We start from the raw sequence: 25,882 nt of genomic DNA on the forward strand, positions 1-25,882 counted from the left end.
GATGAGCATCGGATACGGGAGCGCCACTCCGCCCTCCTTCATCGACCGTGATGCCGAGTGCTCGACGATGGACATCTTGTTGAAGCGCAGGATCTTGGGCATAAACTGGCTTTGATGCCAAATGTTGGGAATCTCTCCCTCTCTCTAGTGCTAAACAAGACAACACAGGAGAGGCAATATTTGGCGACGCAGCTATCACAGCTCACGTCTCTTTTTCTCTTTTTTTCTACTTTAAAAACTGAACTGATGCAGTACATATATATACACAAGCAGGCACTTCAGCAAGACCCACTCACACCACGATCTACCTAGTTTCATGCTCCACCAAGCATGCACCTAATGACCAGGTAATTTCTCACCTGCATGCACTAACAAACTAACTAATCTTGCATGCACCATGCATGCATATCTACTACTTAAGCTGATTCACTCGGCTAACTTCGACCTCGCGTTGCCTGCAATCCGGTCACTTCTCGCAGCACTCCACATGCAGCTCGGCTTGGTATTCTGACTTATTCATCAACGCAGTTTGCTCCACTCGCACCACCGCATCTCACGGCACGTCGTCGGCATCTCGCCCATCAGCTGGAAACAAACTAGCTATGCAGTATGCACGTATCTCACGTATATACTACATGTAAACAAAATATAACCATGCATATACTCTAATGACAAGATTAAACTCTAACAATGTCAACCTCTTCCAGGACTTAACATGTTTGCATTGTCCTTAGAGCCACGCCGGCGTCACCCTTGGCTTCGTGCACCTGCGTCATGCGTGCTAATGTCCGCACCATCGCAGATATCCCCTACAACCATATTCGTAGGGACTCCTGTTGAATTGAGCTGGATAGTTTTTAGAAACCTTAATTTCACCTGTCTCTTAAGGTGTCACATGTCCTTATATTGCATCTATTTTGACCTCTTTAGCGCATCGCTTGCTCTTATAACGCCTCGATATGACATGACATGACATAACGTTCTTGTCGATATGCCCCCTTTCTCTATGGCTTTCAGAGCACCCTATCTACACATCGTCATCGACCCATCGTGCATAAGCATTAGCCTCGCACCACTAATGTGAGGACTCATCTAAATTGCAATCGAGTTAATCAAATCGGATGATCATTTAATAAGATAAGAACTAGCACACATCCGTCTCTTCACACGTCACGTGCTAACCCACATCATAAACCAATAAGCACAACAACTAAATGATTAAAACGAAGACAATCCAGTCCCGATATATGTGCTTTGATTATTACCAAGTGAGCTATTATTCACACATATCTTTACCAACATGTATACCACAACATCACGATGATACAAAAACACAAAATATTACATGTTGATAAATTTAAATAAAAGACAAGTATCATCTTGTAAATATACATACATCACAACGGAATTAACATCTAAATTACAACGAAGATTGGTGACACCATTTGCCTACAAGGCAACTGACCGGGGTTAGTAGTATGTTCTTATGGTTCGTCGATCACTAAAAGGGAGAAAAAAAATGCATCTTAATAAGCGTGATGAAATTCCATAAAGTAATCTTTATGATGCATGATTATGAAAATATTTGTAAAAGACCATTTGAAATGATTGGGCTATAAAGGATCTATACATCACATGGGATAAACTAAGTTCACTGTGTTCTGGGTGGCTGACGGTCAGACTGTGGGGGGTGGCGGTCAGACCGTGAGGGCTGGATAGAGAGGAAATCGATATTGAGTAAACTTGATGGTTAGACTGGACCCCTGGCGGTCATACTTTCCAAGTGGCGGTCTGACTCATGACTGTAGAGTCCGATTTGGAGTCTATTCGGCCAAGTTACATCTCGACGGTTAGACCGACCCTAGTGGTGGTCAGGCCATTGGCCCTGGCCGATGGCACCTTAGTGAGGTCACCAGCGAAGGCTCAGTGATGCCTTCGACCAAAAAGGATACCAAAACAATCTACAAGACTAGAGGGTTCATTTTATATGGTTTAGGCGACATGTATAGGGTTAAAAGCTTGGGCCCCATAGATTAACATCCATAGCTAGGTGGAGCTCGGTCCTATGGCTATGGGAAGTGGGGGAAACTCAGGGAAAATGAGGGATAAGGGGTTAGAGAGCTTTACCTTGGTGTGGGTTAGCTTGCTTAAGGGTTGGTTGGCTCCGGAGAAGCTCCAATGTGGAGATCGGTTTCGGGATGCTCAAACTGGCCTAGGGTTGGAAGAAGACACGGGAAGCTTCTCTGATGAGAAGACAACAGGGAGGAACTCGAGAAAGTGTTCTAGAAGCTCGGGGATGCCATCTCTATCGATCTCCAACCGTCATGGTGGTCGAGGTGAAACTCTTCTCTCTCTCTCTCTCTCTCTCTCTCTCTCTCTCTCTATTCTGGCTTAGGGCTTGCTCCAACGAGGGGATGCTTGAGGATGAGTTTAGGAACAACATGGGGAACTCGCGAGTGACCTCCTCCTTTAATCTCCGGCCTCTGTTGAGCTCGAAGTGGGGGAATAATGGTGAGGGAGCACTCCTCTCTCTCTCTCTCTCTCTCTCTCTCCCCCCAGGTGGGAAAGGGAATGAACGAGTGAGGGAGTGAGATGTGATCGATTGGGCTTTTATGGCTTCTCTGAGTCCTAGCAGTTAGATCGCGGGCTAGGCCTACGTGCTGGAAGTTCCCTATTTCTTCCTATTATTTTCCTTGTCCTTTCTAACTAGATTTGGGGCTTCCTAACTATTTTTAAACAATTCCCACTCACTCATAAATATATGTGGTGGGAACGCATATTGATCAATGACGTAACATTTCCAAAAAGTTTTTAAATACTTAAAACAAAAACCAAATGCATGAAGCATAATGTCATGATGCATATGCGTGCCTTATGACTCGGTTATGGTTTTTTGGAGTGTGACATCTAAGGACAAGGTTGTTGCTGCATGCCCTCGCAGGTTGCTCCGTCGACACTCGTGGCCACACCATCAACGCAGGGCCCACCTCTCTAAGCAATGGTTCCTATTAGATATATGGGCCTAGCCCAATATATTTTAAGAAGAATTCCAAATAAATCTTAAAGGCTCAACTAAATGGAGGTGGGGATGTATCTTTTAGTCCCATCTTACTAGTGAAGATGGAGAGAGACCAACTTATAAGGAATTGACTTCTCCACCTACTTAGTATGTATGGATAAGAGGACTAAGAGAACACGTACGTGCTTGCTTGCCTCGCCGGGTTGGGCCGTTGCCGTGGCGGGGGCGAAGGGCACTGGTGCACAACATCTGCATGAATGGTTCGTCAAAATCGAGTCTAGTAGCTTGTGCAGGTGCACTCTCCTTTTGTAATTTTATTCTTTTGTTGCGTGGGCAAACATATATATGGAAATTATATCAGTTAAGAATCTGATTGTGGCACGTAACCGAGTCTAATCATGGCACACAACTGAGTCTGAGCGTGACATGTCTCAACCGCACAATTCTCTCTCTATATATCCGACGACCGCCACCACAAAGATACATGCACAATTCGGGTTTTACCTATTTTTTTCTCTGCTATGCCGCCACACATAGTTTGCTCCATGTCGCTGCACTAGCGTGCATTGACGAACGGGAGAGTAGGTCTCCGGTACCGGTCGCTCTTGGGATTCTGCACTGGAAGAGGACGAATAAGGTTTTTGAGAAACGCTCGACACGACTGCTCATGATCTGCTTCCTCTACATCATAGCGGCCTGCTTCCTCTACGTCCTCTTCATCGTCATCTATTCGCCATCACAGGGGCTTCTACATTCACGATGTCGACAGATACATTCACTGTGATCTGTCATGTTCATCATGCTTATTTTCTTGCTGATTTCATTCTGGAATATATTAGAGAGATATATGTCTATGAATGATAAACTCTTTCGGTATGATGATGATAGTCGAACTGTTCATATTCATGATATACTTAGGAATTAAATTAAATTTGGAAGTGCATATTTATCTAATAGTTCCATGCCCATGTTGCTCATCCTCGTCACCACGCTAGTTATTGCTTCGAGTTAGCGCCTCCTTCTGACACCTCCATGTTGCCGCCGAAGCCCCCATTGAGGTCGCTTCTGCCACGAGTTGAGGTCCTCGGCCAGATCTACCTGACTTTGTGCATGCTTGTGCTTGTATTAGTGTTTTGGGTCTACATCCTTCACTATGGCTACCACCACGGTCACCTGGCTCTTGGCTACTTCGGCAACAAAAAGGCTACCATCCACTTAGAGCAAACTTGTCAGCCTCCAATCCATTCCTAACATCCGCATTGATTATGATGCAACTGTAGGGAATATGAATTGTTAGGATTGATCCAATCTGTCTAATATGATGTTATCTTTAGAATTATCTTACATCTAAGCTACTTACTCTATATAAACAACACTCACTAGACACAATAGAACATCCAAAATTATTGCAATATATTCATCCTTCCGCATGTAATCTACTTTTTTTTTCTCTTTGTAGTTTTGACCGAAATACCAGCGACGCCGTGGTCAGTTTATGCTTGCTCTTTTTTTTTTTTCACAGTGAGTTTGTCCTTGCAAATTGCATCAACGTAACTCGGCAGTGACCAGTGGGCAGCATAATCCGAAGCAAACGCGCCTGTAGTCTGCTTTATTCTCTTTGTGCTTTTTGGGCTGCGTATTTGTGTTTCGAGTTTAGGCCAAAATCTTTTTTCACTGAGAATTTTAAGCAGTATAAAGCCCAGAGCAAAACATCACAACATCGCCCCAATTTGTATTTGAGCCAGTACAGTGTGCTCTTCCAAGTTCCAATCAAGCCCTTGCGGTTTCCACCAAAATACGCTCCTGTTTTGAGCTCACCTCAACATATGCTGGCAGAACTTGCCAATCGCCATCACGTGAACTCAGATCGATGGCCAGCTGTGGACAAACACAGAGGTCTAGAACGGCCACATTACTAACATTACTAGCAAAGGTGCAGTGACTGCACCCTACAGGTGTGCTGGGTCAATCGTACCATGCCCACGCCGTACTGTGTGACTGTGTCGAGCCTCTGCGTACGACATTTTCGTGCAGGATGGCGCGTCTAAACCGTGCTTATTTTTTTTACACAGAATATAACAAAAGAAGACTTAAAAAATTATGTTCACCAATTTTGATATCTCAATATTTATTTATGAATTTATTAATATTTAACATATTCATTTAATTATAAAAAAACAATATTATTTTTATGTATGTACATAATTTTAATATGTAGACGACAATAATACGGACCTAACAAAATTTATTTCATATTTTTTTTGAGTTTTAGATATTTTTCTGTACATTTAGATTATCTCAACCGATTTATCAATATAACTATTATACCTTCGCTATCTTTCTAGAATTTTCTAAAAAATTATATTATACATATAAATATATGTATATATATACGTATATATATACATATAAGTATCCTTATTCATATATATATACACATATGCCACATTAAATCTTGACCGGTTAATATATAGTATAGATTCCTCCCTTCCCTGCAGCTGAAGGCTAAAGTGCCTCGAGCTCGAGGAGCAACGGCTGCGGTTCCTCCCTTGACAACCTATAACTAAAAGCAACGTCATCGCATCTGCTGTGACCTCAACCTGGTTGCGAAACGGCAAGGGAAAGATGCAACTTGCCATCTTCTTCTGTTTTTGCCGCGGCCAAATGAACGCCACGGTGCAAGGACTTACACTGCTGTACAAATGAGCAAAGCGATCAGTTTCCACGGCGACCTGAACCACCGGCTGTCGGCGCCGGAATTTAGCAATCCCGTATGACACAGGATTCTATCATGTATAATTATCGTTTTTTTATAGCGATGTGTGATTTGTTTACTAGCAAACAAGTAAAAGACTTCGAGTGGCAAACATGAGAGCCACCGCCAGGATAATTTATGAGCAAATTGATAAAAAAGCACCACACAAATTGCGGGGATTCGAAGAAGTAGTGAAGACCTATTCTAAAACTACCCTAATGTGTAGAAAAGTAAAGGAGAACGAAAATAGATACAATTATTACGATTGACCGAGTTATTGCAATCCGCCTCTACTCCCTCAAGTATATATATATAGAGCGTCTTGGACTTTTTCATTATATAAATAAGACTCTCAACCCTAAAACCTACTCAAACACATCATATTCAGCTAAAAATACGAAAAGAATCCAAACAGATATATGAATCCAACTCGATTCGAACTCGGATTGAGCACTGGATGGTCTGGTGAGAAAAAAATAATAATATCGGACCATCTAATGGGTTCAATTGACTGAAACCATAGATTCTTTCCTAATCTACACCGGATGTTCCGACATATGAAATATACTCATCGGAGGTTTACGCCGGACTAATATTTTTAGAGAGCAAACTCTCTACAGAATTAATCTTTGTATTCACTGGATAGTCTGGCGCCTCACGGATGCCTCACTAGATGATTTTTTTTCCATAGAGCATGTTTCTCTACAAGAAATCGTCCTTATGCGTACCGGATGATCCGACGACCATGTTACACCTCACTGGATGATTTCTTGCAGAGAGCAAAACCTTATGAGAGATTTTGAGATATAGGCATCGGATTATCCGCCATTATCACTGGAGCTATCGCTAGATTAATCCTTCCAGAGAGCAATTTTTTACACTAAATTCCCGTTCTACTCACCGGATAGTCCGACGATGACACAACCTTAATCACCGGACTATCCGATGTGTAAAAAAATCTGGCCATGCTATTTTTTGCTATCAACAAATGCCTTATTTTTTTTGGTAAAACTTGCATACCAAAAACACTTTTATACAACATAATCATGAGTAGCTCATTATCTACCTTAGGCTATGACTTAGGACGATACAAACAATATATCGACCATGTATGTATGTTTTTAGAGGGATGATAAATTACATCAACCATATATACTTACCTCCTCAAGCGTTTTGCCAAATGCTTGGATAGTATTTCTTCAAGTATTTCCCATTGATAGCCCGAGACATCATGTCTCCTTGCAAATACTACAGCACATATGAATTTCTATGTACAATTTCTGTCAACACCCGATTTTAACGGATTAAACCGGATACAGCTTATGTGTGCCCAGAATGTTTAACATATATAAGGACGTCATATGTAAAGTAACAAAAGTAATACTTAAAAAAATAAATATTTAACTCTTACATCAATTGACATATATTGTTGATGCTAATTTTGGTTCCCTCACTGGACATGGCACAACAGGGGGTAGATGTCGAAACCCTAGGTGTTGGAGTCAATGAAAATATTGATGGAGAATTGTCGTTCCCTAGTAGAGCTGCCAATTTGTATCGACGCCGGAATTTGGCAATCCTGTGCGACACAGGAATCCGTCTAGGATAACTATCGCTTTTCACAGTGACACGTGACTTGTTTATGAGCAAACAAGCAAAGGATTTCAACCGGCAACCGTGAGAGCCACCGTCCGGATAATTTACAAGCAAATCGGCAAAGAACCACCACCCAAATCGCGGGGATTCAAATTAGCAGCGAAGAAGTACCCTAATGTGCAAGAAAGTAAAGGAGAACGAAAATATATGCAATTGTTGCGATTGACTGAGTTGTTGCAATCGGCCTCCACCCCCTCAACTATATATATGGCGGCTTGGACTTTGCTATTATGGAAATAGGACTCTCAATCCTAAAACCTACGCAAACACATCCTGTTTGACCAAAAACACGAAAAGAATCCAAACATATTTACGAATCCAACTCGATTCGAATTCGGACTAAGCACTGGATGGTTCGGTGAGATAAAAAATGATAATGTTGGACCATCCGATGAGTTCAATTGATTGGAACCCTAGATTCTTTCCTAATCTACACCAGGTGTTCCAACGTGTGGAATGTACTCATCGGAGGCTTGCACCGGACTAATATTTTTAGAGAGCAAACGCTCTACACGAATTCATCTTTATGTTCACCGGATAGTTTGGCGCCTCACGAATGCCTCACCAGACAATTTTTTCTAGAGAGCATGTTTCTCTACAAGAAATCATCCCTATGCGCACTAGATGATCCAACAACCATGTTACACCTCACCGGACGATTTCTTTTAGAGAGCAAAACCTTATGCGAGATTTTGAGATATAGGCACCAGATGGTCCGTTGTTATCACCGGAGTTGTCACCACATTAATCCTTGTAGAGAGCAAATTTATATATAAAATCCCCCTTCTACTCACAGGATGATCCGATGATGACACGATCTTAATCACCGGACTATACGGTGTGTACAAAAAGTCTAGCCGTGCCAATTTTTGCTATCAATACCACCCAGTGTGATGGAGATGGAATGAAGCCGGACGGATACTATAGGCCCATTCGTTCGCAGCGAGTGGTAGGGCACTGCATGGTGACAATCAACACACTTCTTGGCACCCAATTTCCAGTGACCGTTTGTTAAATTCCTTTCACCCCCGTTTGGTTTCTGGGTTTGGGCCTAGAAATGTGCCAGCGACTTCTTGCTCGATGGTGTTCATTCAGATTGGGATTCTGCCTTTCAGATAGTCGACCAGGGTCTCTCTGGATGCAATTGCAAGTCTGTGGGATTTGCCAAAGTCACTCTGCATTTCTAGAAGCCTCAAATTGTTCTAACCCATCAATTGTTCATTACATACGAGCGACCCTGTTAGATCATTTTATGAGATGCTACAACCCAATGCCCCAATTGACGGGCGATCTACTGATTGATGGCACCACATCCAGCCAGGGGTGGGGACCAAGGAGACGCACAATCAGGCACATGTTTTACTTAAATTCTTGTTTTTCAATGAATTTTAGTGGACTTAGATATTTTTTAAAAGTTACAAAGACCGAGTCACTATTATGTCCCTGCTCATTTTTTTGGCTAGGTCTGCCCCTGCACACGGTCACTGTTGTGAGTCCCGTACTCGGGAATTTTGCAATGTAGGGACCACAATTTGCTGTCAGCCGAAGGAACCATCTTAGCGGATCCGAATCAGTGTGTTAGTGCGGTCATTTTCACCATGAATAGGGAAGTTTTTTTCAGATACACAAATATATCTCTATTGTATAAAATATGAGTTGGTTCTCATATCATTTCTTCGCTCTACTCTACTCTCATCTAATAAACCCCTAAAATTTGAATAATTTACCCATTTTTGCTATTCATTCTCGCCCTCCAGCCTCCCTGCCTCGTTACCGGCTATGGATATGGATCCGTTTTACTAATAAAAATAAATAAAGATAATGTTGTTTCAAAGTACATTTTAGCAACATTCCGATTAAAATGATTTTGACTTTAAACATATGAGAAAGAATATAACTGCCAATAACGAATATCATAATTACTAACATGAGCATTTCAAAAGTGAATATGACAGAACATATGCTACTCATGTTCATTAGAATATCATTTGGGATAACGGTTAGTCTGTAGGGTTGAGACTATAAATATCCTTCCACTCGGTCATTTGAAGGTGTGGCTATCTAGGAGAAGCTCATAGACACTTGTAAAGATATCTAAGTCACCAAAGTGCTTAAAATTATCATCCAAGGATATTAACATATAGATTAGTGTGTGATTAGTGCTATTATCCCTAAAGAGAGTTGTTGCTAGGTGTTATTTCCTAGAGGTTGGATCAAATAGTGATCCTACTGTGTAACAAGTGGTACGTCGGCATCTTGGAGTCTTGGTGACTCATCGGCACCTTAGGCCTTGGTGACTCGAGCTTATTGACCCTCTGACTTGATATGGTATGGCGGCAAGAAGCTTATACGGGGATGCAAAGAAGCTTGCACAAATGTCACACTAGTCACACTTAGCCCGCTATGTTCATAGAGCAGTATACCCACCTCAAATAGCATGCAAGTTTATCAATTCTTTGAGATAATCAAGTACAAGCATGCTAGACAGTAAACAATAGAGGGGGGGCTGGAACGAGCTTACAATCCAATGATGAAGGTGAAGGCAAGGTGCGCAACTGCGCAATCCTAGTAAACAGAGACACCCCTCTATGCCAAGATCGACATGGTGTATGTTCTCGGAGATACAATGCCGTTGTACCATTTGCAGGGTACACTGCAACTAGTACCCAAGTAGCAGAAATCACCGCAACAGAAAGAGGTCACCACGAGTAGGGAGGAGATGTCGAACACTAGCTCGAGACAATCAGCGCCAGAGCGATATCACCACGAGTAGAGTAGGCATACGAGGCGAGCTCCATAGCAAAGTCATGCACACGGCTCAGCCACCGCACGCACAACAAGCGCACAACAAGGTATCCACCTGCAAAAAACGTGCACGAAGGCACGACCTAGACCACCACAACACCATCACCCCCACGGCCAAAACACACGCACACGCGTGACCCGGAGAACGTGTGCTGCCGCATATAGAGCAAGTGCAAGACGACGGGGCACACGACCATGGGAGGTGTAACAGCGCGTAGCAAGCACCCTCATCAGAGCCGACAAGGCATAGGCATGGGACATGTGAAGAGAAGCGCCAGAGAGGATGGTCGAGAGGTGAGAGCACACGAAGAAGGTGGAGAACTCGAAGAGGATAGATCATCCAGAGGGGAGGAAGCGCCACGACTTTATCCACTTGAGCCACGAGTAACGCATGCCACCCCCTTATCTGATTTCGCCGCGAGGACGAACGGTCGCCGGCTAGGGCAGAGACGCTAGGTCTCATGAGTGCGGCTGCCCCCCTCCTAGAAGCCTCACTCGAGAGGTCAAGGAAGTGGCCATGCCGAATGGGCTGCTCAGCCAGATGGGCTTAGAAGCGGCCCATGGTCCAAGGTCTCCTCATCCTTTTTTTCTTTTTATGGAATTTGCTTAAATTCAAATTTGACTTAATCTTCAAATTTGAATTTTAAAGGGAAAATCCTCTCGAATCTCAACAGTTAATTTTATCTTTTTTTTATTTCATCTAAAATCAGACTATAACATCGCTCCTAATATATTCGTTTGACAATATTTTCATAAAGTATCCATATCTCCATGCCTTAAACTCGCGCTTATTACAGTATCCAATATTTATGTTTTCTTTATACCACACATGCACTTTGCTAGTAACAGTTGAAATATCAGTCGCCTACATATCCATACCATGCTGGACGCTGGAATGTTCAGACAGAATCAGTTCTAGTAAACACAGTGGGCGCGGACTGCACTTAGCAAGAACTTATCTCTATCTGGTCACTATCTTGGAAAACACATAGGTTTTTACCTCGAACAGCGCCTGCCATTCAGAGTTCAGAAACAAAACGGATCTGGGGATGAATGTTTTGGGTAGGGTATATACTGAAAGGGATCTTTCGTAGAGGCTGAGAATCGAGAATGGTGTGGTGCAGCCTGAGTAGTTCCTATGTGAAGGACTGGTGGTAACAACGACACTAGTGTCACATGAGAATGATCTTTTATAGCGGCCGAGAATCGAGAATGGTATGGTGCAGCGTGGTAACAACGACACTAGTGTCACATGAGAATGATCTTTTATAGCGGCCGAGAATCGAGAATGGTATGGTGCAGCCTGAGTAGTTCCTATGTAAAGGACTGGTGGTAACAACAACCACACTAGTGTCAAATGAGAATGATGTAGTGCAGCATGAGTAGGTGAACGACTGACGATCACAATTCACAACCACTCTAGTGTTGCCAAATTACTAGATACCGATGTATGCAAGAAAGAGGCAATGCAGCTATGGCCTGTCAGCGGAAAGCAACGATGAAATGTACAGGACAGCCGAGCAAGCACGAATCGGCCGTCGTTTGTTCATGCACATCAGATGTTCAAAGCCGGATCCAACGGCTTTCCGTGCAGTTACCGTCATCGTTACAATCATCATTTTGTGCAGGGCACATATTCTTCGCCACATGTATGCCTCACTGTTGTAAGTTCGTCATGCTGATCATGCCATCATGTTTCACTGAAAAAAATTGAACTATTTATGTACGAGTATTACTAAAACGGATATATTATGGTTTGTAAGCTGGGAATGGGTGGGTAATCAACTGCCTGTACAATGTTCCTTCACATTATTCAGCATGACTGCATGAGTGCCCCCGACAAGTTTCTACGGGCTTTGGAGAGACGCACTATTTGAGGTGCTTTGTTACGAGAGATTGGTCTTCATTTATTTGTCTATTTTTTGCGGGCTTTCTTTTTGGGTGATTTCGGCTTTAGCTGAGGGTGAGGTTTCTCCCCTTTGTATCTGCATTTTGTTGTATTTTCGGCCCATCAGGTCTTTCTTTTTTTTCATTACAAAATTAGCAGCTCTCCTGCTCATTTGGTTTCAAAAAGAGTGCCCTCGACAAAATTTGGAACTCCGTACAAGCACTACAATTCAGACTTAAGTATTCCCGGAAGTATATATTCAAATGATTTAGCATCGATGACTAGTGGCAGAGCTAGACCCAAAAGATAGGCAATTAGTAAGTACAATATACTTACACTAATTATAGCCTTTGTTAAATTGAGTTTACAATGAGCATATACTTGCACTGAGTTTGCCATCATATTTGGTACCGATGTCGAAGTTGCGATACAATACAATGTCTAAAAAAACTCATTCAATTAGTGATACGATCCATAGCGAAGAATTTGATTCAATTAGTGATACGATCCATAGCGAAGAACTCTCAGTACTAATTCATTTGTTTGCTCCCTTCGAAAAGAAAGAGAGCTTGTTTGCTTAGTAAATTAAGAGGGTATCTCTCCAAAAGTTGGAAGAAACATGTGAAATATGAAGATTTAGCATGCAGGAGGAAGAATGATGATCCTATTGAGGAAACAATGGGCAAAATTCAAAATTAGACAATATACGTAACCGTATTTATCGAAATAGATAACATATCATCGTATTTATAATTTTAGCATTCGTATTCGGCACTTCATTTACCGAGAATTGATTTTCGTTACACCACAATTTTCGGTACACCGTACCCCGAAAATACCATATTCGGCACATGATGTGCCGAATATGACACTGTAACACCGTATTCGGCATACGGTGTGCCGAAAATAGACTTATATTCGGCACATGTGCCGAATATGCCCTGATATCAACAGTGTCGTGCATAAACAGTAACATTAGCGTATTTGAATTTCGTTTTCCCTCTTCTTCAAAACGGTGGTCTTCTGTTACTCCAAAAATTTTAAAACATTTTTTACATGTTCCATAATCCATATGCAACCCATTTTAATTGGATTCACCAAAAAAATCCTTTGTATATTTTAAACTAAAATTCTCCAAAAAGGCTATTTTTATAACTTGTAACAATTGTTAGTGTCTCAAATAAATTCCCAAAAATCTAGAAAAATTCAATAATATTCTTCTTATGTGATAGACTAATTTCTAAAATTATTGACAGACCTAGGTTATATGATGAAAAAGTGAGTTCTTATGTGACTTTTTGGAGAATTTTAGTTTAAAATATACAAATAATTTTTTGGTGAATCCAATAAAAATAGGTTGCACATGAATTATGGAACACGTAAAAAAAGTTTTAAATTTTTTGGAGTAACAGAAGACCACCGTTTTGAAGAAGAGGGAAAGCAAAATTCAAACACGCTGATGTTACTGTTCATGCGCGACACTGTTCCCGAATACAGCCCTGCAGCCTATTTTTAGCACACCGTATGCCGAATACGGTACTACAGTATCATATTCGGCACATCGTATGCCGAATATGGCATTTTCGGGGTACAATGTACCGAAAATCAATTTTCGTTAAATGAAGTGCCGAATATGAACGCTAAAATTGTAAATACGATGATATGTTGTCTATTTTAATAAATACGATCACGTATATTGTCTAATTTTGAATTTTTGCGGAAAACAATGCTATCATTTAGAGCATGTTTGGAACAAAGAATGTAAAATAGAGGAATAGGAAAAAAACGCATGAAAGTGATAGGAATGTAGTGTTAAAATGGAGGATTGAAGACACAAGGAAGAGGCTTTGGACACAGGAACTTGTGACACAAGCATTTAAAAATAAGGGAATAATTAACAAGTAATTAGTACTTAGTGTTAAATTAATTAACAAACATATATACTTACATGTGAAATTTTAATTCCAGAGTTATCCTCTGACATGTGGGACCCGTGATACACTAAGTCATCTACACACATCGTCGTTATCCTCTCAACCTCCCAACTCCCTGCAGCCACGTTCTCCTTTCTCTTGCTCGCACGAGCTTCACACGGTGACGGCTATCGGACCCGATATTTAATTCCCCTATAATGCATCGATCTTTGTACCAGCAGCCGACACACATAGATTACAATATGATAATATTATAATTCTGCTTTGATTAATATTATAACATAAAAATCTACTGATACAAAAAATTTAATTCATCGAATTTATTACATTCACAGTTGACCAACCAAGTGAACAATATCGGAACCAAGATAACATCTCAATATCATAGACAACTTATGAGCGGACACACCATTAGTCTACTACTCATCATCTCTAACTTCAGCGAAGTTGAATGCTAGCTCTTCATCTGATTAGCAAGCAAGAGTGAGTATGGAAGATATTCACTCAGGTGTTTAATAGTTGCTTATAGAATTAATAAGGATTGAGGCTATATGTCATAGATTTGAGCATAAAGCATGTTTTGAATTAGATGATTTGTGTGTTATCCAGTTAAAAGAGCATAACTACCACCCAAGCTTTTAAATCATAATTAGGGGTTTTGGTCTGGGAGAGGCTCTTGAAATTTTCTTAGTTCCCGTCTTTTAGACTAATGGACACACAATACCAACTATACTACAGCTCATACCTGCCATTCAACAAAACATGGGCTCATGGCCCATACACTCACCCATCAATGATTACTCTCAAATTGAGTCTAACCAAGATGTAGTCAAGTTGTGCATGTCTATGACCACGGACATAACTATTTAAATATATTAACACTCTGCAAGGTATACAACTTTACCACATGATATGCATAGCCTCCAACCATTACAAGTTGTTGAGTGGACATAATGAATCTCGACACCTAGCCTTCTGACAATGGGTAGTATAAAACTACCATATCAAGATCCTATATGGTTTCCTATATTCTCAAGACATATCTCTATGTATGGAAAGAGAATTCCTAGATGTGTGAAAATTGCTCGTAGATACCCAAGATATCTCATAAATAGGTAATTTTATCTTCAAGAATGATAAAGAAAGACTCCAAGAGTCGTATAACGACCCCCTATATATACAGAGCTAGGGGACCAAGCAGAGGACAAGTCCACCGAAGCCATTAGAAGTCAATGCAACTTTATTGACACCATTCAAGCATGCAGAAGCTCTACACCCTTAAGCCCTCTGCGACTTAGATTTGTATTAGCTTGTCTCTCTGACTACATAAAAGGGAGCCCTTCGATTAGGTTTAGATCCATCTAGGCTGATCAAGCACCCCATTGTAAACAGTCTTATAGATTAATACAAGACCAACATGACGTATGGTTATTATCTTAAGAGGGGCATTAACTTATAAAAAAAGATCGTGTGTGCACTGTGTGATTCGTCTACTCGAATCATCTCCTCCTGTTTCTATCAGTTTGTAAGATCGACGGTTCACCAATCGTTGACAGCTGGCGTTGTCCATGGGGATTATGACCAATGACACCGAATCTTTGCCATAACCTCGAGGTATAGAATTGTACTTTGATGTATTGCTGCTCAAAAGCTCGAGGAGCTAGGGCAACCCTCCTCTCCCTAAGCAGAGAATGTCTGCTATATGTTTTGTAGATTGACTTTCTGATTACGATCAATGTGGCTGAGTACAAAGGTTTGCTTGCTAGTCTTCGAGTAGCTCCATGCACTCGGCATCTGCCATCCCTTCATGAATTGAGATTCGTAGTTGGTGGTGAAGCGAGTTGGTAAGGAATATTAAACCTTATACAAGACCATGACAGCTTACTTTGCCAGGGGGGGAGGGGGGGAGGAAGCTAGAAAAGAAATTCATCAGACTCGAGAAAAGACAGTTGCCTCGCCGATAGTCTTGCCCGACTAGCCACCTCATGACCTCTAGGACATCCAGGATCTTTGCAGAAAGACTCTGACTCTTGAAGCCGTCAATGCAAGATGATATAGCCGAATGAGTAGTGATCTATAAGACCTATAACTAACTTAGGGGCTCACCAGGAATCGACGCCCCACAAGGAGTCATGTGGCAACTCGTAGCTCCGCTTGATTATGAAGATATGTGGATGTATCTAATCCGCAAGTTTCTTCAGAATCGAGTTGTTCTCGAGGATGAGCCACTATCTGAGTAGATTTCCCATATGGCCAGGATGTATAACTTGGTCAATGGTGTCGTCTATCATAGTGACACCCACAAATTGCTTATGAGGTGCACCTCTCGGAAGCAGAGTAGTGAACTACTCAAGGAAACCCATGGAAGGGTGTATGAAGTTCACGCTTCCTTCCAAACCATGGTAGAAAATGTTTTCAGACAAGGTTTCTACTAGCCTACGGTTCACCATGATGCAAGTGAGGTGATAAAAAGATTCGTCAAGTGTTGGTTTTATAGTAGACGTGTCCATCAACCCGCTCAAGCTCTACAGACGATCTCCCTGTCTTGGCTTTCGCCATTTAGGGTCTGGATATTCTGGGACCCCTTCCCGGCATCGCCCAAAGGCTTCACGTTCCTTTTAACTTTCTCCGGTATCACTACCAAGAAAGAACTCAAGTGCTGATACGATCAACAGAATATCAAAATCCCTCCGGAGCTACTACAACCAAGAGGTCCGACAACCAACACTCCAAGCCGGAAACCTAGTTCTACGACCTGTTTAGAGCCAACAAAACAACAACAACCTATCTTGAGGTGGGAGGGTCTCTAGATGGTGGTTGAGTCTACTCACTTTGGGTCTCTTAGCAATGGAGGATGGACGATTCTTCAATAATTATTGGAACATTGATCAACTCTAAAAGTTTTATATGTATGTACTAAGAGTAAGTTTAGCTATTAAATGTTCATATTACCCAAAAGGTCGGTTGAATAGGGATGCCAATGGGAACATTTTACCCGCGTGCCCAGTAAAAACCCTAATGGGTGCGATTTGGGATCCAATTTTTACCCGTGGGTATAGGTGTGAGTTTGAAGTTAAACCCAACAAGTACGGAGAGATGGGTATGAAATAGGTTTACATGTGTCCGCTTCACCCGTGTACCTGCTCCACACATCTTGCACTAAGTTGTATGTTTGAACTATATGGTAATATACTAATGTAATATGCATGCTATGTATATATGAGATGTTTTTCTATTATTTTAGTTGATATGCATGTTTAAATTGCTGATATTATTATTATATACTTGATCTTATGTTCAATGCAAGTTTACTATCTTGGCGGGTATACGAGCGTGCCCACGAGTATGTGATGCTCACGGGTGGCGGGCGTGGGAGTCAGGCTTTACCTGTAGCAGGTACTAGATGAGGGCGCAGGTTTGTAAATTAGCTCGCGGGAAGGATTTGTATAGCTTCTACCCGTGGGTATGCTACCCGTTACCATCCCTACGCTTGAATCTCTTTGTGTTATTTTTTCTCTTCCCTAAACTAAACATCTCACACCCTTAAGATGAGTACATAGGCAGTAAGCTGCAATCCAGGTACCTTTACCTATCGCGTGCAACATGATAATCCTGGATAAGGTCACATGAGAATCGACTTTAGGAAACAAGAGTTTCCATGACTAGAGGGGAAGTATCTTTTCTCTTAACCCAATCGGTAATTCATAATGGCTAGTCGACAATTTTTATCCTTTTATCTTTGACTGCCTATATGACTTTTCTTCCCAAATAACAGTTGGCACTGGATGAATACAATATACCAAGAGCTAACGACAACATATTGTGCATGTGTCAAAGCAACTTCCTTTACGTGGAGACGATATTCTAAGTTACGACCTTGCGGGATGTGACGAAGGTTCCTTATCGCGTCCTCGAGTTCCTGAGGGCTACGATGCCTCCCACTCACGTTGGACCTAGGGCTGACCCGATTAAACTCCCTAATTATTAAGAAAGTCATCTTACTCTAGCCAAAACATGTAAAATTTACATCTTGTTCCTTTATATTTATCAAGAAGTCCCACCATATTCATTTACATCTTTTTATTTTTTACTAATAAAATAATAAGTTTCTGTTTCCAAGCACATGTTATAGAATAAATCCTATGGAGACTGAGCAATTCTCCGACTAACCATCGTAGTGGTTTCGAGTACTGCTTGGAGCTATGATCTTCTGTGCCAGGGTCCCATCGCATTTGATGTTCAGGATTATTCCAACGCATGCGGGGACTATTGATATGAAATACCAGGAGAGCTGGCGCACTACACTAACGAATGTGCTTAGTTTCCAAACATCATCGTGATCCTTTGCTAGAAAAGGAGGAAATATTCTTTCTCTATCATGAGAAATCTTTACCACGATGGTTCAACTTCCGAAATATCCAGCAGATGGAGAGCTAGATGATCCCCAACCTTCTTAGAATCCTGAGAAGTTGGGACGATGCTTATCAGTTGACCAGGATTCGAATGAGGTGACTATCTGGAGGCTCACAGAGCTACCCCGGAGAAGGCCTAATATCCCAACTAGATGACCTAATGACAACTAGAAACCCGGATAGACGTACATCCTACCTGGAAGCCTGAGTTATCACTCGGAGAGGTAGCCTATCGAGATGTATTCCTTGGCTGGGCTAAGTTTCTTGATCCATCGCAGCCTTATTTCATATACTGATAGGGAGCTTGATAATAGGTAGTATAAAATTATCGTATCAGGGTCCCCTAGAGTTTTTTATATTCTTGAGGTATATCTCTATGATTGAGAAGTGAATCCCTAGATGTATGAAAATTGCCCACATATGCACAAGATATCTTGTAAACAGGTAAGTTTATTTCCAAGAATAATAAGGAAAGACTCCAAGAGTTGTATGATGACCCCTATATATACAGAGCCAGGGGACCCTACAGAGGATAAGTCCACCGAAGCCATTAAGTCAAAACAACTCAATTGACACCAATCAAGCCTGCGGAAGCTCTACGCCCTTGAGCTTTCTATGACTTAGATCTGTATTAGCTTCTCTCCCTGACTACATATAAGGAAGCCCTTCAACTAGGTTTAGATCCATCTAGACTAGTCAAACACCTCATTGTAAACAGTCTCAGAGATTAATACAAGACCAACGTGACGTAGAGCTATTATACTAAGAGAGGCTTAAACCTGTATAAGATCGTGTGTGCACTATGTGATTTGTCTACTTGGAGCATCCCCTATTATCTCTATAGGTTCATAAAATCGATGATTCACCAATCATCGACACCTTCTTTATTAGATTCCCACCTACGAAACACCCTAGTGGCGCGTGATTTTTATTTCATTTCATATGATTATAGTGTCCAGCTGGACCTCAAGCACCACGTAGGTTATATTAATCCGTTCCTAGTCTCCCGTTGCTCTGAGACCTCTGGTTGTTCTCTGGTTAGGTTGGATAAGGTGGCTTAGCGTAATGGCATAATGATTCAATCCTTACATGGCTGATGCAATCATCTTCAATTGTACCGAATACATAAGGCATACTTGCTCCCGAAAGGCACTCTCCCTCGAAGACTACGTTACTCACCCCGACATAACATGTTTTCATAATTTTTACCATACACCCTACATTTCCTAAACACAAGTCAACAAGCACCACACCTCATTCCACACATTGCAATTTTATGGAAGGTAATAGATATTGACCATGTGTAATCATCTCTGAATAAAGAAGTATCCCTTCTAAGCATACTAGTTGGCAATGCATCATATAAACATTTTTATAATTAATGATGGAGGTAAACTAAGGCTATCATGGAACATGGTATGGAAGTACTCAAGACATGGTATAGCAAGATAGGTCAGGACTATCATAAGTATTTGAATTAGAGTGGGTATAAAGCATGAAGGTGTATATCATGTTTTAAATTCAATATTTTAATTTATGAAACTTAAGTCCAACATGGTAAAGGAAGAACTTGTCTTTCTCAAAATCCTTTTGTTCTTCCTCTTAGTCTGGGTTTTTAGATTTCACTACAAACTCTTCTTCCTTATAGTCTGGCTGGCAAGATCCTTCTGCCCCTCAAGCAGCCAACCATTGTGTCCTGCGTCACTGCATCACGCATTCAGGCGGGTTTGGCCCCAGGCAACCAAACCCCATCTATAAGAGGATTTAGGGAGCGTAGGATACCGCCGATGCTTGGGATCCGACGTTCACTATCAAACTGTTACTTTGCTGTGATGGTATGTTAGAGTAGGATTTCTCCGAGAAAAAAAAAAGACCAAGAGATTCAATCTGTAAATTTGGGAGATGCAGCTTACATATGTGTTGACATGAAAGAAAGTGATAACATAAACGATGCATTCCACCCAAATTTGTCTCACCCAACGAAGATCATCCACTCCGGCAGGTCCCCGGGAAGGCCGGAACCAGAGCCAAGCGGCACGGCAGGGCAAGGCAACCCGTGCGCTGCCAAGGAACCTGTGCGCGGGAGCTGGCTGAAGGTCTCGTCGACCGAGGCAGGCAGACAGGCATATATGCTAGCCTGGCCTAGCCGCCTAGCCATGTCTTTGCCTATGCATAATTTAACGCCCTAAAATATCACAGCTGCCGCTAAATAACATAGCATCGCTTCTGCCAAAATCTTTGCCTCTGATCACAGCACACGGGTGGATGGACGTTGCCGTCCTCATCAATGAAACGAAGCCTATATTCTCGCACAGTCCAACCCCTGCATGCGGCCTGCGGGGATCATATAGCGCGTACACTTGGACAGCACGCATGGAGCCACACGCATGGAGCCCACGCAACCCAGGCACCCAGCCAATGATCTAACCTCGGTATTTCCAACCATATATTGTGTGTTTTGTTGTTAGTATGAGTTTTCGTATAGCTGTAATATACATTCTGAATAAATAGAAGCAGACTGAACAGATGCAGTGACTCAAAAAGAAGAGTGTTTTGTTATATGTATAAGCGGATTCAATCACCCTACATTTTCTAATGTAATGACCATATAAAGGTGTTCGATTGCTTATATGAACGGATGCGATGACCCTGCACATGAGACTAACAAGAGGCTCGTTGCAGTACTGTAGTAGATGTAATATATCCACGGGGCCAGACTTCATAGAGAAGCTCAATTCGAACGTATCGACTGAGCCATGCTCCAACTATATAATTACATCTATGAATACAATAAAAAACAATACATACAGACAACTAAACAACCTTCTCCGCGAGAATATACACACCCACAGTCACTACTAATTTTTTTAGAATCTACAATTCACCTATATCATTAAGGAAAGTTAGAGTAGCCTCCGCCGCCGGGAGGCACGAATCAGCTTATGGTCCTACTACAAAGGGAATTAGACGGACGTAACGACTATGCTTGGAAACCTAGCCGTACCGTAGATCAACCGACAATAGCGGCAACCCGGCACACCTCCATAGTGAAACTAGTACTATGTACAAAAGTTGATCATGTCATCTATAACACCATAGATAACTCCTTCAACGCAGTAGCTATAATATGCTGTACAAATTTAATACGAGTCCACATTTATTGAAGTTTCTATATGTTGTAACGTGCGCTATATATTGAATACTAATTATTATTCTTATCTGCTCTACATAAGAAACATATGCCTAACACATTTATAGCTAGCTGACATGCATACCGGAGATACCCTTACTTCTGTTTAGATTGGCTTTTTTTTTTCTTCAGTTTTTTCTAAAAAAATTAGATGCTATCCAAACAACTCGTTTATAGGCTCAGTTTTTGGTAGCTTTTGGCTGATTGATGAAGTGGTTGTGGCTTAAATAAATTAAAAGCTGAAAAATATATTTTAACTGGCTTTTCTAGCTTTTGAGTATACTGAAAAACTAAAAAATTATTATAAAAATCAACCACCACAGTAGCTTTATCAGCTAACAAAAACTTAAGAGCCACGTACCTATTCAAACAGATCCTTATAACGTCTCACCGAAACTTCAACCGCCTTAAAACATATTATAAGTACTAGAAAGCCCTAACATGTGTACTCGAGTATATCTTAATATTTAATTATTTCGCCTCGTCCTGCAGGAAGAATTAGTTGTTAGCATGCATCAGCTAGCTAGGGTATCGATCGATGATTGAGTTCTCTTTATAAAACCCGAAGAAAGGAGAGAAACCAAAAAGGGAAACTCTGCAAGTGATATTTAGTTGGATAGAAGAACAACACTAAGCAAATTAACATACAAGTTCACAGTTTTAGCATCTCGATCGGATTCTTCGATACGTTGAAAAGTGCATGCGTAAAGTCCTATCTAGTCTGTGACCATTGATGACTATTGATCAACAGAGAGTAACAGAACCCATGCATGCATGCTCTGGAAAACTAACTGACCAACCGGTTATGGAATACTAAGCTTTGCTAATTAGATCTAGCTAGCAGATACGAACGTACGGAAGCTGCCATATGTAACTACTGGCTACTTTCTAATAAGAACCGGGCAGATCAGTCTCCTCTTCGAGGTTACACACAGAGTAGAATGCGGCTGCAGGCTCTTCGACGAAGACGCAAGAAGGCAAAGGAGGCAGCTCGTGCGCACCACTCATCTGCCCTGGATCGAGCAACTGCAGCTGATGGGCAACGACGTTGTCATAGATCACCGCTTCCAGCATCGGCACTTGGAGCTGCATCGCCTCATCACATGCGCCACGGCCATTAGATGCATCGGGCATCACCTCATCAGCACCAGCTGCGGCAGAGTAAGCGGAGGCGAACTCATGACATCCCTCCCCGTGCTGCATGAGCGCGGCCTGGTGCAGGCTGACCTGCGCCTTGAGGAACTTGACGTAGTGGATGGCCTGCTCGAGCATGGACACCGTGTCCATCTTGCTGCCCCCCGGCACGAGGCTGCGGAGCACGCGGAAGCGGTCGCTGATCCGGTGCCGCCGCTCGCGCGCCGCGACGCTCTGGGGGTCCGTCGAGAGCTTAGCCCCGGGGCGCCGCCGCACGCCACCACCGCTGCGCACCATGCTGTCGCTGAGGCCGGCCGCCGGGTGTTGGAGGTAGGGCTGCGGGTGGATGATGGGGAAGTCGCGTGGGTCATGCATGTTTTGGTAGTGATATGGATCCATAGCTAGGATGCGCAGACGCCTAGCTGCTGTAACCTCTACAGTGTGCTGTTGCCTTGCCGGTTTCAGCCCTAGAGCTATGGCTTTCGGAGTGGAGGGCCATGGTGGGTATATATAATCAACATGGAACCGCATGGGAGAGTATAAGCACATGCAAAGTACGACCTAATTTGCGTTTTCCCTGTATATATGCGTCCCAGTTTGGCAAAAAGGGTTTTTCCACTCGGCACCGGGACTCCTTGAAAAGCAGGAATGAAGAAACAAACAAATTTCGTCATAAAACACCCAAATTTGATAGAAATACAAGTGCAAAACAAATCTAAACACATGAAAGTTACAGGAACAACCACTTAGACAGACAAAAAAACACAAAAATTCAAACAAAGAGGAATTTCGTATGAGACAAAGCAACTTTTCCATGAGGTTAGACCTTAAGTATGAGTTTCTTCTGAATTTGGTAGGAATTTCGTAGGATTATTCTTAGATGCTCATTTCTTTATTTCAAAAGGCTCATATGGAAGTTTTTCCATAAGATCCAAATTCTTTGAAGCTCCTCCATTTTTCTTCTGTTGCAAAGAGGGGAAAACTTGAGGTATGAGTGACAGTTTGACAATTGAATTGTTATATATGATGCATATTCGGTAGAAAACTAAACTCCGTACGGACAATGCAAGTCCAGTTATACGTTAAATATGCTGATGTGTAGGCAATCATGTACGTACAGATCACAAACGCAACTTTCATGGACGGAAAGTACACGAGAACTGGCAGCTCTCTACCTTCTAACAAGTGACGCATACAGTGTGCGTACGCTCCTGCCCAGGATAACGAGCACGACCAGCTCTTTCATGACCATGCCAGCGACCAGAATGTGCACGTGAGACTTCGTGCTCGAGCGACCAGTGCGACGCGAGCACGTGAGCGCCCGACCGCAATTCGTGACTACACGTGCGCCCGACCACGAGTTGCGACCTCACGATTCGACGAGTACGATCATGCAATCCGCCACGGAGTACGTGCTCGAGCACACGACCACCAAATACGTGCTGCACTCAAACGAATCAAACAGCTATACGCGCGTCACGTACTATCCGGCCAGAATGAACTCGCGTATCTCGACGAGAAGCAAATAGAACGTCAAATAGCAAAAACTCGATGAGAACGAAAGCAAAACTGATGCTTTCTTTGGAGGAATTTTCTATTCTATTCAATTTTTCTCAACTTACGACTTGCACAACTCTATGTCTTACTTAAAAAAAATTAAAGATTACAACTCATATTTATAGTGACCTGCTAACTCTCAATCCTAACTGAATCGTGTCATCCCACGATCCGACTCTGACTCAAACTCTAACTACTCCCGTGCATACCGCACGATCGAACCTTGCAAGTTACGACTAGGACTCTAGACTTCAATCGAGTCCCCGAGGCCCACGACAAGGATTAAGTCCAACATACTCCCCCCTAATCTTGTCGTGGGTCAAGATCATGAAATCCCAAAAGATGTCGCATGACCGCCAGCTTCACCACCGGTAATGCCTACGTTAGAGCGTCAGCTCACTGCTCCTCTATGCAGATGAAATCTACCTCAATCTCGCCTTCTCCAATGCACTCACGGATGAAATGAAACTTGGTGTCAATATGTTTAATGCGGCCATGAAACACTGGATTCTTCATCAAAGCAATCGCTGATTTGTTATAAACAAATAATTTGACTGCTTTGGGATCTTCTCCTATCAGCTCTCCCAACAGACTTCTAAGCCACAGTGTTTGGCATGCCGCCGCCATTGCCGCCATGAACTCAGCCTCGCAAGGAGACAAAGCAACCGTTTTCTACTCCTACAAGTTCCATGACACCAAGCTATTATTAATGTAGAAAGCCATACCTCCAGTACTCTTCCTGTCATCCATGTCATCAGCTAGATCACTATCTGTGTAGCCAGTGATCACCTATGTTTCTCCTCCTCTGGTATACACAATACCATAATGCACGGTGCCCTTCAAATACCGAAGAATTTACTTCACTGTCTTACGATGCATCATCGTGGGCTTCTCCATAAATCTGCTTGCCAACCCGATAGAAAATGAAAAGTCAAGTCTTGTGTGGAGCAAATACCTTAGACAACTAATGATGCATCGATACTCGGTTGCATCCACTGACTGTCCATTTGGATCCTTATGCAGCTACGCCCTTTGTTCCATAGGTGTGGGATTGCAATCCAGCATACCGAATTGACCAAGGACCTTTTTCGTATATGTTGTTTGCTTGATTGTAATTCGGCCATCTTCTTGCGCTACCTCAATCCCGAGATAGTAATTGAGTAATCCGAGATTGGTCATATCAAACTCACCCATCATCTGCTGCTTGAATCCCATGATCTCTTCTGGACTTTCTCCTATCACAATGAGATCATCAGCATATACTCCGACTATCACACCTGCAAGACCTGATCCTCTTGTGTATACAACCTGCTCTTGAGAACACCTGCTGAAACCAATCTGTTTAAAGCTTCTATCAAGTCAAATGTTCCATGCCCGTGGCGCCTGCCGGAGTCCATACAACGCCTTGCTGAGTTTGAGCACAAGATTCTCTTTATTCTTCACTACAAATTCCTCCGGCTGGGTCATGTATACTTTCTCTTTGAGCTCACCATTTAAGAATGCTGCTTTGACATCCAGATGATGAACTTGCC

The 25,882-nt window shown here is 42.2% G+C and overlaps 1 protein-coding gene across 1 annotated transcript; it reads right to left on the reverse strand.

Annotated features, from left to right (window-relative positions):
* Nucleotides 1–22,547: 22,547 nt before the first annotated feature.
* LOC133890281 (transcription factor LAX PANICLE 1-like) lies at nt 22,548–23,192 on the reverse strand. The gene is made up of 2 exons (XM_062330701.1): nt 22,797–23,192; nt 22,548–22,745 (listed from the first exon to the last, which is right to left on the reverse strand). The coding sequence occupies exons 1-2, from the start codon at nt 23,190–23,192 to the stop codon at nt 22,548–22,550; spliced, it is 594 nt and encodes a 197-aa protein (XP_062186685.1).
* Between the last annotated feature and the right edge of the window lie 2,690 nt (nt 23,193–25,882).

Source organism: Phragmites australis, chromosome 1 (genome assembly GCF_958298935.1).
Source record: "Phragmites australis chromosome 1, lpPhrAust1.1, whole genome shotgun sequence".
Taxonomy (NCBI): Eukaryota; Viridiplantae; Streptophyta; class Magnoliopsida; order Poales; family Poaceae; genus Phragmites; species Phragmites australis.

Coding starts and splice junctions, on each gene's coding strand:
- LOC133890281 (XM_062330701.1), bottom strand. CDS start 23,192: ATGGATCCATATCACTACCAAAACATGCATGACCCACGCGACTTCCCC. Junction 22,746..22,796: donor CCGCAGCTGGTGCTGATGAG/GTGATGCCCGAT, acceptor GAGGCGATGCAG/CTCCAAGTGCCGATGCTGGA.